Raw genomic sequence first — 18,303 nt, 5'->3', positions numbered from 1 at the left:
TGTTTTATTTGGGGTTTTTTTGCTTATTTTTAGTCCTTGATTTTACAGTAAAATCTCAAATCGAAATAAAAAAAAATCATTTTTCAAGATCAGTCGCCTGGAATCCAGCAGGACTACTTGCTGATCAAACATCTGTCCCTCTCCGGGAAACGCAGCGCCTCACGCCGACAGCTGCTGCGGCGGAGAGGCCAACAACCTCGGCGCAACTCGGGGGGGGGGGGGGGGGGGGGGGGGGGGGGCGAGAGTCTTCACCTGCTCCCGTTTCCCTTTCATCTTCCTCCGGAGTGAATGAACACAAACAAATCATGGCAGAGACGCATCACAGTCGAGAGGGAAGGAGGGTGGAGTTTTGCGTTTATTTCCAACGACAAGACAGTAAAAATACAGCTGCTCTCCCCTCCATCTCTTGCGTGTAAACTCGGCTTACGGCGAGCAGAGGCCGTCATCCTGAATCCGGTTTGCGCGATACATACTGGCTTCGTGTTCGTGTGTCGTCAGGACGATCGCGTCGTGCTTTACAATAAAGTTAAAATCGCTAGTGGACAATGTACACCGTCAAGACTTGCTTCTTACAATAACATATTGGAAAAACTAGCACACTTTGCATATTCGTCTCGGTAAGCTCTATAAAATATTCACATACATTTACTGAGTTACTCTGAAGCAGCACCAGAATATTGCATAGGTTTTGATTAAGACTTTAGGACTATATTATAGGTTGTCAGTACCTGCGCACACGCATGAATCTGCAGTGTGAAGGTACTCAGTTATTGCTGACAATACGCTATTTAAATATGTTATTTGGGCTCTTCAATATATGGGTGTGTTCTAATGTGAAATGATTAATAAAAGGTTAACCATTAATAAAACCATTAATAAAAGACACATCAAACCTGGGGCACTTCTCACACTGCCAAAACTCAAAATCATACCAAGTTTCATGCATAGTTACACTTCCGTTTCTAGTCGGCACCGAACAAGTAATTCAGACAATTTTCACGTGTTAAATTGGCAGATTTCTTTCCAGTCATTGCTGGGAGAAAAAAACAACTTGACATTAGGGGCATAAGAGGAAAGATTTAGAGATTTCACCCAGGTGTGTTACAGTCGAGTAAAAGGTCCAAAAGGTTTGAATGGTCTCATTTCTGTGTGGATAGCTGATAACGAAACGCACGCGAGCGCACGCACAAACACACGTATACAAAAACAAACAAAAAAAATGTTTTCCAATCACAACAACGACATAAAAACATATATGCATACATATTATAAGAGAGATCCTGAATAAATGAGATGGCCGCGGATGGCAAGTTAGCATTTAGTTTCGTCCTCGTCTCTCACCATCTTTCACTCGTTTGTCCAATGTGGCGTCACCATCGTCATCCTCAGTGTCTTTGGTCCGTGTGCACAATGTCAAGATGGAATGTCAAAACAAAATACAAAAAGAAACTGATGTTGTCGTTGCTAGGGTGATGGGAGGACAAATCCGTGGGGAGGTGCCCAAAAATTAACTGAAAAAAACAAACAAACAAACACAACACAAACAAACAGAAAATAAATAAATCGAATGTACGGGAAATTATAAATTAACAATAAAGCTGATGAGTATGAAAGGAGCAGTGAAGCAGAGAGAAGCTGCAGTTAAAAAGAAATTAAAAAAAAAAAAAAAACCCAGCAGTGCTCCGGTGAGTGAAGGGAAAACAAGAATTCAAAATCAGTCAAGTGAAGTTTCGTCAGTCATATCCTGCATTTTATCAGGCGTCCAGCCTGCAATGTGTGCAAGCAGCCACCAGATGGAGCCAGACATCTGTGAATGTTCAACGCGCGACTGCTGCACATCTCACTTCAAAAACTCTTTGTCTTAAGAAGCTGCTTTAACAGCCGACACAGTTCTTTAGAGGATTTCTACCACTTTTGATCCACCAGGAACATTCGTGAGTTACTCTTTGGTTTAAAACAAAACAAAACAAAACAAAAAGTTGTGAAATATAAATGCAAGGCCAAAGAAAAGAATAATAATTGAATAATTTTGCGTGATGCATTTAACATTTCTTTAGAGTAAACTAAGTTCCAGATAAGCGGGGGGAAACTAGATCAAGTAGATTTTTCAGGTATGCGTACTTCATTTGATCAATATCTGTACTTTTATTTCTACCCACATTCTTAATTCTTGGCTCATTATTCCTTGTTTTGAAGACACTTCAGAGTCGCTATAAAAGAAAAAATTCACTTTTTTTTTTTATGTTATTGAGCTTTTTACCTAAAATAATTGCTTTATTAAAATGCTGTAACACAATGGTATTACAACAACAATAATGTATGTGCATAGTTGTATGTGGATATGACTCCCAAGAAAAGATTAAAGATGCCTTAGAAAGGGCCATGCTCAAATGAAATAAAATATAAAAGCAGCTCAATTGTACTTGAACACAATAAAGCACCGGTACTTTTGGAATGTTAAGATGTTATATTGGCACTTTTTTATGTATTTCTATTCAAGGACGTGATGAATTTCCAAATGAATGAACCAATGGTTGTCTATAAAAGTAAAAAAAAATAAAATAAAAAAAAAGGTATTCGCTGCGTTTTTGTGCTGCCTGAGATCAATTCTGCTTCACCTACTTAAAGCTTTCTGCTGCCTGTGAAAGTGAGGGAGAGAGTTCACTGCCTCCTCCCAGAGAATCCTGAATAATTAGAGCGAGGCGAAAGGAAAGAGTGAAAGCACAGGAAATGTTAAGCTTGGGCAGGACAAAAAGGGGAAGAAGTTTCCCTGACACATGCCAGACCGTTAGAATGGCTGTGATGCTCGTGTGTGAGAGATAGAAAACAAAAATAAAGGGAGCGATAAAGAGGAGGGACGGCCTTACTTTTTCTTGTCCTTGTCTTTCTTGAGGGGCTGAGATAAGGACAGCGTCTCGGCCGCCATCTTCTTCCTGTTGAAGCCGTTCATCTCCTCCTCCAGGTCTCGCCGCTTCTCCTCCACCTTCCTCTTCTCCTCCTGGTGCATCCGCTTCAGCTGCTCGAACTTGTCATGCAGCTGCGCGACAAGTTAGGAGGGGGAAGACGGGACGGCGAGGAAAAGAGGTCAGCGAGAGATGTGAAGACAAGGTCGTCAAGTGGAGGACGGCCAGGGACATAAACTGTCTCAATTCATTAACAATCGCACGCAAGTGCAATTATAAAATTAGTGGCTAATCAAGACAAGTACTGGGTCCATTAAAAAAAAAAAAAAAAAATGCAATTAGTATTAAATGCATAATATTCTGGTAGACATATAAAATTAGCAGACACTTCAAAATAAAGGTGACTTTAATCCAGAATACGCCACAAGCATATCTGTGGCAGCAGACACTGAATCACGTTCTGCTTTGGATGCTTCTTTTTGATGTATTTATAGGGGTGTACACACACGCACACGCACACGCACACGCACACGCACACGCACACACGCACGTACGCACGCGCACACACACACGAGCACAAAGGCAATCAGTCCCTGCAGATTTATGGGGTCAGGGAGACAAGGGGCGAATTTGGACACGGTGTGTTGTTGTAACTGGTATCCATAGCAACGGGACATGCTACAGTTGGTACATCTGTAACAGTGGAGACTCGCCGGTGAAATAGCACTCGCAGCGAGATGCAAGGATCAAAAAAAAAAATTCGGCAGTACAAGCTTTTTTCTTTACTGTTATATATATATATATGCAATATAATATGAAGTAAAGTTCAACTCGCCTAATGTTTAAAATGAATTACTACAAATACTTTTTTTTTTTAATTGGTTTTCTTTTGCCATACTGACCTCCCTCTCCTTTTCTTTCAGTTCTGCTTCCGTCTCTTTCACTTTGTTGACAAACATCTGTCGCATCTCCTCTTCTTTGCGCTGCAGGTCGCCCAGGAACTCTTTCCTCTTGGCCTCGTACGTCTCCTGAAGACTACAGACAAGAAACAGTGGGGGGGGGGGGGGGGGGTAGATGAGGTCCTGTCTGTGAGCAATAGAGGCTTTCCATGATTTTTGATGGTTGGGTTGGTCTGCGGTTCCTCATTTGGTTTGTGCACACGTGTGAATGTGTGACTCCACTGTGTTCGCTCTACCTGAACGGCTGGCTGTCAGGATCTGTGTCTTTGAAGCCCATCTCCTCCAGCTTGCAGCGCCGGTACAGCTCGTAGTGGCGGGCGTGCGTCTGCTCCCTCAGATCCTCCATGTTTACTCGGATCAGCATCTCTCGGAGCTTCACGAAGTCGCAGTGGCTCTCGTTCTCGACTGGGGAGAGGAAAACGCCACAGTGAGGACCCTCGGAGGCAATTCAGGTGATCATCGTGGTCTTATGAGGGTGAATTTCTGATTCATTGCAAATAATGACAAATCATACTTCAGCTTTTTGCTTCTCATATACGAACATAAAGGCCGATTCATTTTTGCCCCTTTTATCAAACTTGCCATAAAACACGTGGCATTAGTATCATTCTTTTTTTGAGAAAGCTTTGTTGCAAATAACACAAAACATGTTCAGACGGCTGCACTGAATGGTGAGTGATGTGTTGATGATCTCTTATAGAAACCAGTGAGGAACATATTCAATTTAGAATTTTTTTTTCAATGCAATAATTCATTATTTAAAAGTGGCTTGGTTAGTTTTACTTCTGTGAGGACGCATACGTTGGGGTTTTTTTTTTGGTGCTCTCCACTTCCTTCCACTGCAGTGGTCATTGAGGAACTTCCTTTCAGTTTCACAGTTAAATGACTTCATGGTGTGGAAAGGGCAGGAAGCGCTTCCTGCATGACAGACTGGCAGTAGATTAGAGAGAGGAAGCTCTGGGCATCATTTCCATTCATAGGTCACCTCAGCTATTCAGTGCTTCATGCACTGTTCTGGAAATTCTAATTACTTTTTCACGCTCTGATTAAGGGTTGGACTAAGGTCAGACTGGTAGAAAAACCTGAACTCGTGTATAAAGTTTGATATTTGTCGAGCACAGACACAATTCATCAGTAACAATAATGTCAATTAATCTGTCACTTCAGACCTTATTAGTCTCCCAAACAGAATACAAACATGGACATAATAGTTTAAGATCACATGCAAATTTCTCCTGGATTGTCAACAGTAACCCAGAATAAAAATGCAAATTATGTTGCAAACAGAAGTGATTCAAGATTATATATTGCTAATTTAAACCAAAAGAAAAAGTGTTAATATCATTCAAATTGTATAAAAATGGTTTAAATACCTTTCCAGGCAGGAGAAAGTTGGGTTTTTTTACCTCCCACCTCGACTTTGTCGGACCTACAGACACCCTGTAGTCAAAATCCACCCTGCTGCCTTCCTTTCTGCAACGGTCCCATAAAGAAAAATCCCTCCAGCTTTTAAAGGTTGTTTTTGTTTTGATTTTTCTCCTTAACCACATTTTCCCCTGCATCTACCAACGCGGTGCATCATTCCATGGTGGAAACCTGGAAAAGTGGTGATTATTTTATACGCTCAATCACCAGCAATTAGTTAAATGGAGAGTAAAGTGGAGCAACAACTGAGAGCGGCTGTGCTGGAAAAAGCTGTGGAACGGCAACTTGTTAAAAATCACCAGGTTGTTTACCTGTTGGAAACAACGGAAGAAAACTGGAAAGCGGCAGAGTAAAACATCCGGACCTGAGGGTTGGGTGGGTCCAATCTGGCTTGCGGGGACGTTACAGTGTTACAAGTTTTCAATAAATGTAACCGTGATGGGTTATGGTCACCCAAGTAGACGTTAACAAGCGAGAGCAGCAATCATTATCCAACTTACCGAGTTAGCATGAAAAGCTATTTGGGGGAAAATTGGCACCAGTATTTGACGCCTAATGAGTCGACATTAGATGCTAACTGAAGACACGTGCAGAAGTAAGGCACGTGGCCCTTCAGGTTTGCGGCATTAACCCCCCCGGGGAGACAGCAGTGAAGAGAGAGAAAAAAAAGAAGGATGTATGGTTAAATAACACCACCAGCTGCTCGCTTTTCAGGATGTAAAGACGACGACACTGACTTTGAAAACACCCAATTAGCGCAGCATTTAGCTCTTAATTGGAGTCAGATGGGTAGAAAGCTGCCAGCAGTGCATGATAGCCAACCACAATTAAACGTGAAAAAAAAATGTAACACATAGTAAAAACTGTCCAAGCAGCCCAAATATAACAGTGGGGGAAAAAAAAGAAAAAAAACAATTCAGTTCCTGTCTTGGCTACTTTGACACTCTGGAAACCAAGAATATATTCACAAAGCTGTCGAACAAGACTCCCCGTGCAACTGTGCACATCACTCGGTTGCATTTTTCGCTCTAATTTGCTGGCTAACCACACATCATTAGCGGATGGCCACGAGTTTAAAAAAAAAGAGAGAGAGAGAGAAGAGAACACTTCTCAGAGGCTGCATCCAGGCTACTGACATTGCCTGTTCACATTGGGCATCTCATATCCTCTCTGTACTGTAAGACAGAAAATAAAGAACAACTGGAACGTGAAAGTGGCATGTTGACTGTATGAGATTACCATATCTTTCAGAATTTAGGTAACTTTTTCTTGTCGTTTGGATGATGAATGGCAGCATAAAAGGAGAGGTATGTGAAAATATACTGGAATGTACATACCATCAGGGACCTCTAGAGGTCACTGTGTAACAATGGAATGCTGCTGCATTACCACCAAAAACTGTATTTGACTGACGGCGCAAGTACACACAACTAAAAATGATCCAATGTGCAACCGCAAATGGAAACCTTCTTTATAAGTGACACAGGAGATGAAGAATCCAATAGCTTCAATGCATAAACAGGAGACTTTTGCAATGCATGCCATTATGTGAGAATATAAAACAGGCTCTGGCGACTCAGGGGTCTTGTGTGGAATGAGATCAGGGACTTTTAAATTGAGTCTTGTTTTATGAATAAATATGGCTAATGTTCATTTGTTACACAGAATAGTTATTGTTAACAGATTATATATATAAAAAAAAATGAAAAATGTCATTCATTTCATATATTCTTATAAAATAAGTGGGGGAGAAAAACTCATCCACCAGTGCGGAATGTTTAGTCTGGGGAAAAAGAAGGTATTTATCAAGATGAGCAGTGGAGGCCCCATTTACAAAACTTTCGTTGAGTTGTATACAGAGGAGGAAAGTAACAAATTACATTCACTCACATTAGTCATTGAGTGGTTTTATTGTGCACTTGTAAAGCAGTTTTTAAACTCTATAATTTAAATTTTACTCAAATAATAAGTTTTGTTTTTTGTTTTTTTACATAATGTACTCTACAGTTTCAATCATATCTGTTACAGAGTAAAATCTTTAGATTAAAAATATTGTGTGCTGGAATGATGGGTGTGAGATCAAAGTGATGATAATGTCACACTGCTTGACAATTTGAACTCGTATAAAATGATGTTGAACCCCTGGCCATAATTCACGATCCCTGTGTCGACGGTGAAAACGCTGCTGCCTCACACCATCGTTTCTTCTGCACATGTGCGAGTCGACTCACAATAACAACGGTTATATCAGATCTGGGATATATGAGCACGCTGAACAGACACCTAGTGTATCTGCAACGGCGGTATAGAACACAATTTGAAAACATATGAAGCAGTCTTTATTACCGGCTGAAAAAAGACGACAACAGTGAATATGTCCATGTCTCCGTCCGAATACCGGCAACATTAAACGTACACGATAAAACAAGCACAAGAGGAAACACTAAGGATCTGCTCTTTGTCACAGATGTCTGGAGTTGAGCGATAACAATGCAGGAAGATCCTGGGGGAAGATAGACCCACAAACACAAGCAGAGACTGAGCTTGCTTCAATTACTCTTTTTGTCTGCGCACAGTCCTTCCTCTGTCTTTCTTCAAGTCCATGGAAACTTCCCATGACTCTTGGAGAGGTTACCATAACCCGTCTATATATCATCTGGCATCCACAAACTGTTTCCACTGACAGAGCCTCCTTTCACCCAGCTGCCGCTTGTACTTGTAAAACACAGAGACGAGACTGTCCCCGTGCGTCTCAGTCCTCAGATACTGGGACAAAAGTGTGTTGAATGAGGGATGAGCCTTCAGTGTGAAAGCAAGCCTGCCTAAGTGGAGCTGCGCTTTTCTTTTATCACAGCTCATGTTTGTCGTGATGGAACATCTTGGCTGGATAGTTACATGCCGACAACATGGGAATAAAGAAACAATAGAGCGCACGGGAAAGACAATTCCTCTTGGTGGAGGCGGATAATCCATAATGATCAGAATTTCAAAATGACGAGAAGATCGTATATCCGGCATAAAAATAGCACGTATATATTTAGACGATACTTCGGCCAGCACCAGATTACATTGGTATCGACACCATTCAGAATTTACCGTAACTGTATATGTACCAGCTCACACCTGTGTATAACACAATAATGGAATCGTGTGAGGACAGAAGGATATTTACTGCCGTTCTCCGTTCACGGGTGCCCGTGAGAGAAAATAAATGGACGGCTAATGCATGTGTGAACACGTATCCGCTTACAACTTATTGATTCTGGTACCACCTGTGGTATGCAAGCTCCCTGTGGAAGAAAGTCAAGATAAAACTTGGAATTAAAATATATATTAGATATATTTTTGATGGAAATCAGACGTGATTCTTCTGGTTAGCTGCAATGATGAGGCGTTGTACCAAATAATCGTGACAGTTGTGAACTTTTCATAGCTCATCAGTCAAGCCTTTGCTACTATGGTCGTAGTGGTGCTAGTTGAAGTACACATCATACAACATTTGGAAACTAATGCTCTACATATAAAAAGAAATTACAAGTTACTGTATCCTGTGTATTAACATTATAGTCGGTATCTGACTATGTTCAACAAATGCTCTACAGACCTGTTAACTCTGTTGAAAAACTGGCAGAGCAAAGAGGAAATAAAGTTTTGTGATGGACACAAATGTCAAAAGCGGAGGAGCGTACAGTAAAGCCGAGATCTTTGTTGCTGCAAACGGCTCCTTTCTGCCCGTCACAGGGCTGGACCGCAGCCTCGTTCTGACTAACGGGAGTCCATGGCAATCGTTCCCCCGAGGGGACACGCAGCAGGTTTTAAAAATAACCACAGAACGCCCTCAGAGAGGTTGGGGAATGGAGAGTGGTCAGTGGATGATGACGGAAGAGAGAGAGAGAAGGGAGAGCGGTAAAACCAGAGAGGAGGGAGCGAGAGCAGAGATGGTGGGAGGGGAGAACTTCTCCTCCCATACTCTCCCGGCACATCTCTGTGTGACATTATTAAATCAAACTGTTTACCGTCAAACGGGCAAACACACAGGAATAAGCTGTGGGAAATAAGAAGTACCGCCTTTGAGGGCAATGCCTGACAAGACACAGGCACACAGCATGTAAGGGGAAACATGGGAGTACGTTAAGATAAGACGGGAACAAAAATATCTCACGTGCACGCAGATATGCACTCGCAGCTCCCCAAAACAATCTCTCTCCCCTCGGTTTGCAATGTCACTCTGCATGAAGTCACGCTCCCGGCCGTGGAGGGCGCGCTGCATTAACAGGGTATAAATAAACGGAGAGGCAGTGGGACGCACTTGCCGCATCGCCGCGAGCGGGAAACATCTTTCGACAAGGGTTGCAAACGAAGGCTCGGCTTGCTGAGTAAAACATCCTCATAGCAAATGGGACAAGTCCGGCACAATCGCTCCCATTCTGTGTTTAGTCAGTGACGAGACAAAATGCTAAATTTCACTTTTCGAGATTTTGATTTGTCTCAAAATTAAAAAAAAATTTGATTTGTCTGTTTGCTCTCTAAAGAAAAGAGTAAACGAGTTGTTTTTTTGTTTTTTTTCTTCCTCAAAGTGAAAGCAGTTTACCTTCATCTCCGTAGATCTTATTTTTAAAGTGTACTTATGGCCTGGGATGGAAATGGTTGACATACTGAGCTGCATACCTTCTCACCCACTTTCAGATACACTCATGACGCAGCAAAAACAACAGACCACCCTGAACAAACTCCTCATGACAGGCAAAAGAGACATCCATCCAACCTCTTTAAGCACACACACACACACACACACACACACACACACACACACACACACACACACACACACACACACACACACACACACACACACACACACACACACACACACACACACACACACACACACACACACACACACACACACACACACACACACACACACACACACACACACAGAACATGCAAACTGCACCTAATTCCAAGACTCAAACCATCTCTAATGATCCTCGCCGTGAGGTGAGAGTACTAATCACTACCCCAGACAGCGTGAGGAGCGCTTAAGCTGAGTTTGTAAATTAAATCATAATCAGCGCGATTGATTCTGTTTTGCATTCGTTCAGATGTCGTCTGTGAATGACTGCCATGAAAAGCTGCGGAGTTTCGTCGCTCGCATAACAGCGAAGAGCTTATTAACGTAGCAACCAAAGAGAAGCGATTGGAAAGTAATTAAGTGGCACTTGATGAAATTAACTGTTACATCGCGACGTTGAATCGCTTTTTTTGATGCTCCCTCTATGCATAAGCACCAGTGTGGAGAAAATACTTAAAACTGAATCTTTACACTGTCGGCAGGTTAGCTTACTCAAGCAAAACAAAGACCTACACGTCATGACTGCCTCTCCTGTGAACCAGTCTCACCTTGCACCACACCCCAGGGGTACTGTCTGGCCCGCACTGTTTTGTTCCCCACTTTGACCTCTTCCACGCTCCCAACCACAGCAAACGGCAGATGGGCCTGTAAAGAAGAAAAAAGAAAAAACAATTATAAAAAGGCTCGGATGTTAAAAAGAAAAGTCAAGTATCAGGTTTCACTCGAGGTATCGTCAGAGGCTCTTTCTCGGTTCCCTCACTATTGGGTTTTACACTCTCTTCAAGCCTTCATGACCTCATGCAAGTGTTTGTTCTTTATGGCAAAGCAACACTTTCCAGGCTGAACATAACACACTTGTTGTGTGGGGTTTAATAAAACAACAAAAACTCCTTTCACTGCGCTCATCCGCTCTTATCTTTCACAAGCGGGCCACACCAGAGCCGAGTGGAACCACACATCTCTGTTTGAAGTCTGGCATGTGGCTCAGCTGGGGCTGAGGGCCCAATTTTGTTGAGGTGATTAAAACACACACACATTTAATCATTAAACTCAGAGCTACTATGCCTTGGTAGTACAGTGAGGCGACACGGGGAAAATACAGCTGAAACCCTACCGTCACTGTCACGAGACAAAATTAAAACTAATAAATATACATTTATACAACAAACTCAAAACCACACCAAGTGTTGTTCTCACTGTATTTACTGTGTAGCATGCACCTTTATCACTTAATTCTAAACATATTCTAAGTAATTAGTTTATTTTGACACAAGAAAATGGACAAGCAACATATGTTGCCGTGACCAGATGTTCAGGTCTGTAAATGACTACAGACTAACATGAAAACTTCCAAAAGTCTAAAAAGTGTAACAGTGTGGACTTTTAGAAAACATCCTACATTCAGTGAAAAAGGAGTTGTGTTTTGTTTTGGTATTCTTTTCAGGAAATTGCACTTACATTCATGGAGGCATTGATCTCACTGACGGTTTCGTCGTCTGTTGGGAACTGATATATCTGGACGCCGTTGCTCACCAGCTCGCTCATGATCTTGATTTTGAATTTATGGAGTTCGCTCTTGGAGATTGTGTCCGCTTTGGCAATGATGGGAATTATATTGACCTGAGAAAAAGAAGCGGGAAAAACAGTGGGGATATAGGAGGATTACAAATGTGGAGCTTTGTACGGTTTGTTTTTTTTGTTTTTTTTCCCTCTACAAGACATATACATGAAATTTGCTATGTTGTGGTTTGGTTGGGGGGCAGCTTTTTGCCTGACGATGATAAATGCTGACAAAACAAAATGTTCCTGTCAGGGTTAATAGATTGAGAGAAGCAGCTCAAAAGAACCAAGTAAATGCTTCCAGTGCTTCACAGAATACAGCTCTTTTGCCTGCTTTTGTCACCAGATCACGAACAAACACTGGAAGCTCCATTCAACATGCTCAGGTTAAAAAGGAGGCCGGGGGAAGCCTATAGACTCGCATGCCACGAGCCCGGGCGGTGAATAAGCTCAGCCAGGACCCCGACAGATATGTAAAACAAACAGTGATTATGAAAACAAACGACACTCGATGTACAATCAGCAGCAGATGTTGCAGGAATAAACATTCCTCTGTACGGCTGCGTTACCCAAGTCACTAACCGGGGAAGATGGGCTGAACTCCCACAGACTCGCTCATCAATTCCTCAAGAGTGCCTCAGAGCAAAAATCGGCGCTTGTTAAGAGTCAAATTACAACCTCATTACACACTGCTGGATCATTAATTTCCAGTGGGGGTGGCTTTTATCGGATCTTAACACTTTAACGAACTACGTTCACTAATCTGCTGTCTGGTGCAAACGTGAGCCTTGTCTGGCCACGGAAGTATGTGGACGTCCAGAGCCTGGACATTGGCCACTGAAGAAGAAGTGGGTGGTGATATAAGTCTGCTTCCCACAGCTGGGAAACCCCAGCAGACCAAAGGCCACTCTCACATACTTTTTCATGGTTGTTCTGAAGAAAGGAGAAACACCAGCTGTAACCACATTCAAGTAGTTCACATGAAGCTTAATGGATTCAAAGTAAAAAAAAAAAAATATATATATATATATATCTGTGGTTCTTAATACTTTTAACTCGCACTTAACATATGTCTCTATGAACGTACATTGAAAGGAAAACTTTTTTAATGTAATACTTAGAAGATAAGTGGATATGTTTCTGTGACTAAAGTTGGAAACATGAACAGGAAACGTAAATAGGAAGTAAGATTTTGTTGGAGTCAGTCATTTTGTAAATTTCTCAACACTGAATTTTATGTTAAAATTGGCACATCTAAAAACAATGACAGGTCTTTTAATAATGCTATGTGGTGCTCGGCAGATTAAGTTTCTAAGGGATTGTTTTATTGCTATTAAAAAAGTCATAAATATGCCGATTCTCACGCCACTTCGGGAATTTCTAATACCGGTAGTAGTTTTTTCAATTATTTTGAAACACTCTTGTAGACATTTTTGGATTCCTAATTTACAATTATGTGTATAACAAGCAGAAGAGACTCAAAACAGTATAAAATGATGCCAATTGTAAATTTCAACACATTAAGACCTGAGGAAACATTTGTGCGTATACCATTCTGAGCATTTGCAGAGTTTGCACATTTGTCGAAGCCAATCTGAATTCACAAATCCCAACAGCTAATCCTGCAAAACATCCTGAGAAGTCTGCTTGTCTAACCTCGACACCTCTACTGCCCCAGGCTGAACGCAAAAACAGCTTCATGGGAACAGCTTTTTGGAATTTACATCTTGAAATCAAGACAATCTTGACCTATTCCACAAGTTGATTTTTTTTTTTTTTTCAATTAATACAAACAGAAATGTGTTCACAAAGAAAACTGGATAGGTTTGTCAGTCTAAGGGTCTGAAAGGGTTAAAGCAGCCCGGGTTTGCAGATTGTGCTGAAAAACAAGTACAAATACAATGACGAGTTGGCTGTTTTTAGCAGATTAACATGTGACTGGTCAATGTCGCGTCTCCCTTCAAACCTCCAATCACCTTAATCTATAAAAACTCGAGTTAGATCCCCGTTTATGACACAAGTGAGGAGACGACTTGAAATCGTGGTTTGCCTGCTGGCCAAAATCAGATCAGTTACGAACAAATAGTGAATAATTCAGTCAAATGTATTGCCCCATATAAAAGTGCCCAATTTAAAACAAAGGGCACCTCTTCCGAGTCTTATCTCTCTTCCAACTGCTGGAGTTTCACCCACCATCTGCAGGGAGGAGTGATTCGAACCCCATTTACAAGAAAAACACCATTGTCTGGTCTTGACAGCAGAATCCACAGACAGAGGGAAAAGCTGCTTCTGGTCTGTTTCCCTGCTTTTTTCCTGTGTGACAGGACCATCTGGCAGACAGGACGGCTCTGCTCATTTATCTTTAGTTTCCAGATAAAACTTGATAATTATACACAGCGGGGCTCGGCGTGACATGCGTATAATCTGCGGGAGAAGTAAAAAGAAAAATGTGACGATGAATGTTGTTGCTTTCGCTGAAGCAATTAGTTGATTGTGATAAATGAATCAGCGATATTTTCATTTCTGTCACTGAGCCAGTGGAATAATAGAGGAACTAGCATCAGCTTCTGACAGTTTGCAAATTTCCGCTGTGATTTTGGACTAAAGGTTAGAGAAAGAAAACCTGAGGCTGTCACGTTCTTTTCTGACAATTTTTGAATCTTTTCACACAGGGAACAGAGAATCGGTTTAAAGAGAACACTGAGAATGATTATTAGTTAAAGCCTGTATTTGTCTGTCACTGTATGAGCCAGTGGAAACCAAGCAGCATCGAGCCAGCACATATCGAGATTAGAAACCAAATAAACGAATACAGGAAATGCGCAAAAGTACAGTATTTATTTGTTTGCCTGCACGACTATCGACTCAGTTGAGAAACAACATGAAGTCCGCCGACCCTGAAAAACAAAAGCATGTCCCAGTCAAACTGCAGTCACTCAACATGGGTCTGTTTGCAGATCAAACAGCAGTCATGCTGCACATCGAGGAAAGATTCCTGGGACTGAGCCACCGAGGTCAGGCTGGTACTCACTGGGGCCGCCCACTCGGGCCAAAAACCAGCTCCATTGTTGCAGTCACAATACCGTAAACCATAGACGAAAAAAAGAGCCTGTCGACATTTCTGCTGTTTCATACTTGACACACGTTGCCATGCTGGGTAAAGGAAAAAGAGCCTTGAGAGTAAGTAAATCATCTCTGATAAAATTACTCTGATAAAAAAAAAAAAAACAGAAAATTGTTCATATGAACTGTTTTGCTCTTCCTCATGCGAGACACATATACTAAATGGCAGCTCTTTTCCTATATCGGGATAAAGCTAATAGATTTAGTTTATCATCGCTTGCTTAAGAGCAAAGGGCAGCAGAGATTTGGCGGCGTATGACGGTTTGGTATCAGGAGACAGTTGGCAAACGTAGCGTGCCAGGTTTTGATTGCAGTGTTGGCTGTTAAAGACAGCAGAGAGGCTCAGCGCTCCGGCCCGTCGTCTCACTGCGGGACGAGTCTTCATTTTTGGATCCGTGTTCTCCCTGAAATTTGTGTCGGCGGATTCTCGCGCCGCAATATTCTGGTTATTAACATTAACTGCTGGTGCATCATGTAATGGATACAAGTCGAGCATGTCTTTCCCCACACAACCGTTAAAAGTGAGATTCTGTGTCCATGGGATTAGAACTCTGAACTTCCAGTCAGATAGGTGCTGCTCCAGACTAGGTAATTATATTACAATACAAAAATAATAATAATAATAATTCACTTTGTAAAATCAAGAAAGAAACACAATGAAAACTGTATTTTCTTAAGCAATAAAATCTGTCGGTCCTTTTTTGAAATGTGGCCTTTTGTTTTGAAGGGTCTCAGGAGACACTTGGCAGAGATGCGTGAACATACGTTGATAGTTGGCAGAGGTTGAGCCACCAGGTTTCGGTCACACGTTGACCATCTGGTTTATTCTGGACCTATTTAACAGAGTATCATCGAAAACAAACGGGAGCCGATTTATCACGTTGTCTCTGCGTAAACACTGAAATACTGTGGGAGGAAGTCAATGAAACCCCTCAGGGAGAGGTCACAAATCAATTCAAATGATTTGACATGATTTCATTAACTATATAGAGCAGTCACAAACAGGAAGCCTTCTTTAATTGAAGGGTTGTAGATGTCAAAACTCCAGATATAGTGAAATGTAGGATTTTTTTTTTATTGATCCACTAAATATTTCACACCATCCCAACATAATAGTTCAAAAAGTTATTGCCCTTGAAGTTAAACAAGCTCATAACTCGTGGATTCAAGCTTCTTTTTCGTCTCTTCTGAGCTATGAGAAAGTTCTAAGGTTGTCCCTTTCAGTATTTCCACATTATAATGATTTAAGTTCAGAAATGTAAAATGTGTTTGTAACATAACCTGTATTGAGAATGATGAATTTATAAATACATGTTGATTTTTTTTTTTTTATTATAAGCATAAGCATTTTACGGGCAATTATACTATATAAACATACTTGCAGGCTTTTTCCGACTCCATAATTCTCTGGAAAAGTGTCACCGCTCCGTTTATTTTCACGCTCCAAATGCCGGTGTGAGGAGTGTGTTCTGAGGCAATGACAGTTATTGCAGTTAGATTTACTCAGTGGCTATAAACTAGCCAATAATCTGAGTTGGTAATACTCCCACAAGAGCAATCAAAAAAACCCACAAATCAATGTTTTTGAATGTCACTATTGACTGGCATTCACGTCTGTGTCCCACAACAAACACGTATACTGCAAAAGTTGTCTCCAGTAGGCTGGGATCGGCTCCAGCGCCCCACGACCCTAAACTGGAATAGCAGGTTAAAAGATGGATGGAAGGATGGAGTTATGGAGCAGTTTTCTACAGAAACAGCCACTACAAAGAATGTCATGTGATCTTTCAGCGCTATCCGATACAACGCTGTTCAATTGAACTGTTTGGGGGTTTTTCTATTCTCGCGACGGAGCACACGCCCTGGTAGACAGATCAAGAATCACCACATATCAGGAAAATTCACAATGAAGGAGGGGGTCAGATTTCAGCAAAGCAGATATAACAACAACAAGAGCAGGCGTGTGTGCGTGCGTGGTTTGGAAAATCCCAACGCTTACGTACAAATTCAAATACAATACAAATATTAATATTACGTGTGTGTACCTTGCTGTCCAGCTTTTTCATCGTGACAAGGTCCAGGGACTTGAGAGAGTGTCCCGTCGGGGCGATGAAATAAAGGCAGATGTGGATCCTGGTGTCGTGGTAGTTAAAGAGTGAGCGCTTGATCTTCAGCTCTTCCTGGAGATAGTTTTCAAACTGGGTGTCAATGTAGTCAACGATGGGCTTGTAACTGAGGAGAGAGAAAGAGGAGCCTTCAGCATTCCAGTCTGTGCGCAAAAGCTAAATATTTGTCTTCTCCCTCTTTCAAAAGCAATGAATATAAAGAGAAACATGGACATGTCGCTGGTGAAATCAACTGAGACGGGTTGTGTTTTTCTGTAACTGTGCGATCTGAGTCAAAGCCAAGATCTCGGCTTAGAGCTGTACGGCTTAGCGCAAGTCCAGCTGAAACGAATCCCCGTGGCTGGAAAACATCCTCCACTGTCTGACACAGCTATGACTGTCTTTGAAGGTTCCAGTCCCACCAGTAAATCAATGAAATTCTTAAGAAAAAAAAAAAAAAAAAAGAGAACTATGCAAACAACATTTTTTTTTCCACTTGAACAGCATTTTGCATGTGTTGATAGGCGTTTCTGGGGTTTTTTTGGTCTGCTGCATTAATACAGAAAACTCAAAGAAAGTTTTTAGACAAAGCTGTTGAGTTTCCTACTCTAAATATGTCTGAATTGCCACACTGTGGATTAAAAACTAACCACATACACCAGGAAGATGTCCCAAGGTGTCTGCCCGGAAGAAAATGATGATCACCCTTACGAGGAAGATGTTACAACTGTTTAACCAATCATGCCATGAACAGTTCAGTACACCATTAAAATGCAATATAAACAGTATTTCTTTTAGCAAAGTCTCTGTAAAGACACCTGCACTTCTTGATTACTTGCATTTTAATAGTGTATACAGATGGAACAGTGACGAGCCAGTGAGAGTTGCTGGATATTGTTGTAAACATTGGAGGAGTTCGGTTAACTTAATGTTAAGCAAGCGTGTGCAAATCTTTCCTTCAATACGAGGCTTGTAAAAGGGGGGCGTCTTATAATCAAGGTCTTCTTATGTTTGGATATATACAGTAAAATGATCAAATATTGTTAATTATAGCTCCACGGTCTGAGTCTGCCGTTTTAACGTCTTTAATTTGTGTAGGATGAGGAGGCTGAAAAAGCAGCCACATATCTGATAAAAAAAAAAAAAAATGGCTTCCTGAAAAGGAAGTCTATTTTAAGTCAACGCATCCACAGATAAAAGTCCCACAGTTACAATTGGGATCTCAGAACAGCTTGGACATGATGTGCATGAGTGTCTGTGTGTGACTGTGTTGCTTGTGTTTGCTGATGCAATGTCTCGTTTTTAAGTTTCTGATTAAAGGACGGGTGTCAAACATTAGAAGGGCGTACTGAACTTTTATTAAAAAAATCACA

At 41.4% G+C, this 18,303-nt stretch overlaps 1 protein-coding gene across 2 annotated transcripts in view; it reads right to left on the bottom strand.

The window, feature by feature from the left end:
• Positions 1–331: 331 nt before the first annotated feature.
• The window catches only part of septin8a (septin 8a), a 29,077-nt gene continuing 11,105 nt past the window's right edge, over positions 332–18,303 (bottom strand). For both annotated transcript variants that reach the window (XM_080508878.1, XM_080508879.1), the window contains exons 4-10: positions 16,871–17,057; positions 11,601–11,762; positions 10,691–10,787; positions 4,099–4,267; positions 3,806–3,938; positions 2,868–3,037; positions 332–1,511 (exon numbers count right to left, since the gene is read on the bottom strand). In XM_080508878.1, the coding sequence (XP_080365004.1) occupies positions 1,508–1,511; positions 2,868–3,037; positions 3,806–3,938; positions 4,099–4,267; positions 10,691–10,787; positions 11,601–11,762; positions 16,871–17,057 (922 nt within the window). In that variant the 3' untranslated portion in view covers positions 332–1,507. The remainder of the gene's footprint in view (positions 1,512–2,867; positions 3,038–3,805; positions 3,939–4,098; positions 4,268–10,690; positions 10,788–11,600; positions 11,763–16,870; positions 17,058–18,303) is intronic.

This window comes from Blennius ocellaris (genome assembly GCF_963422515.1).
Source record: "Blennius ocellaris genome assembly, chromosome: 14".
Taxonomy (NCBI): Eukaryota; Metazoa; Chordata; class Actinopteri; order Blenniiformes; family Blenniidae; genus Blennius; species Blennius ocellaris.
The sequence above is the reverse complement of the archived record's forward strand: the minus strand, read 5'-3'. Positions and strand labels throughout refer to the sequence as shown.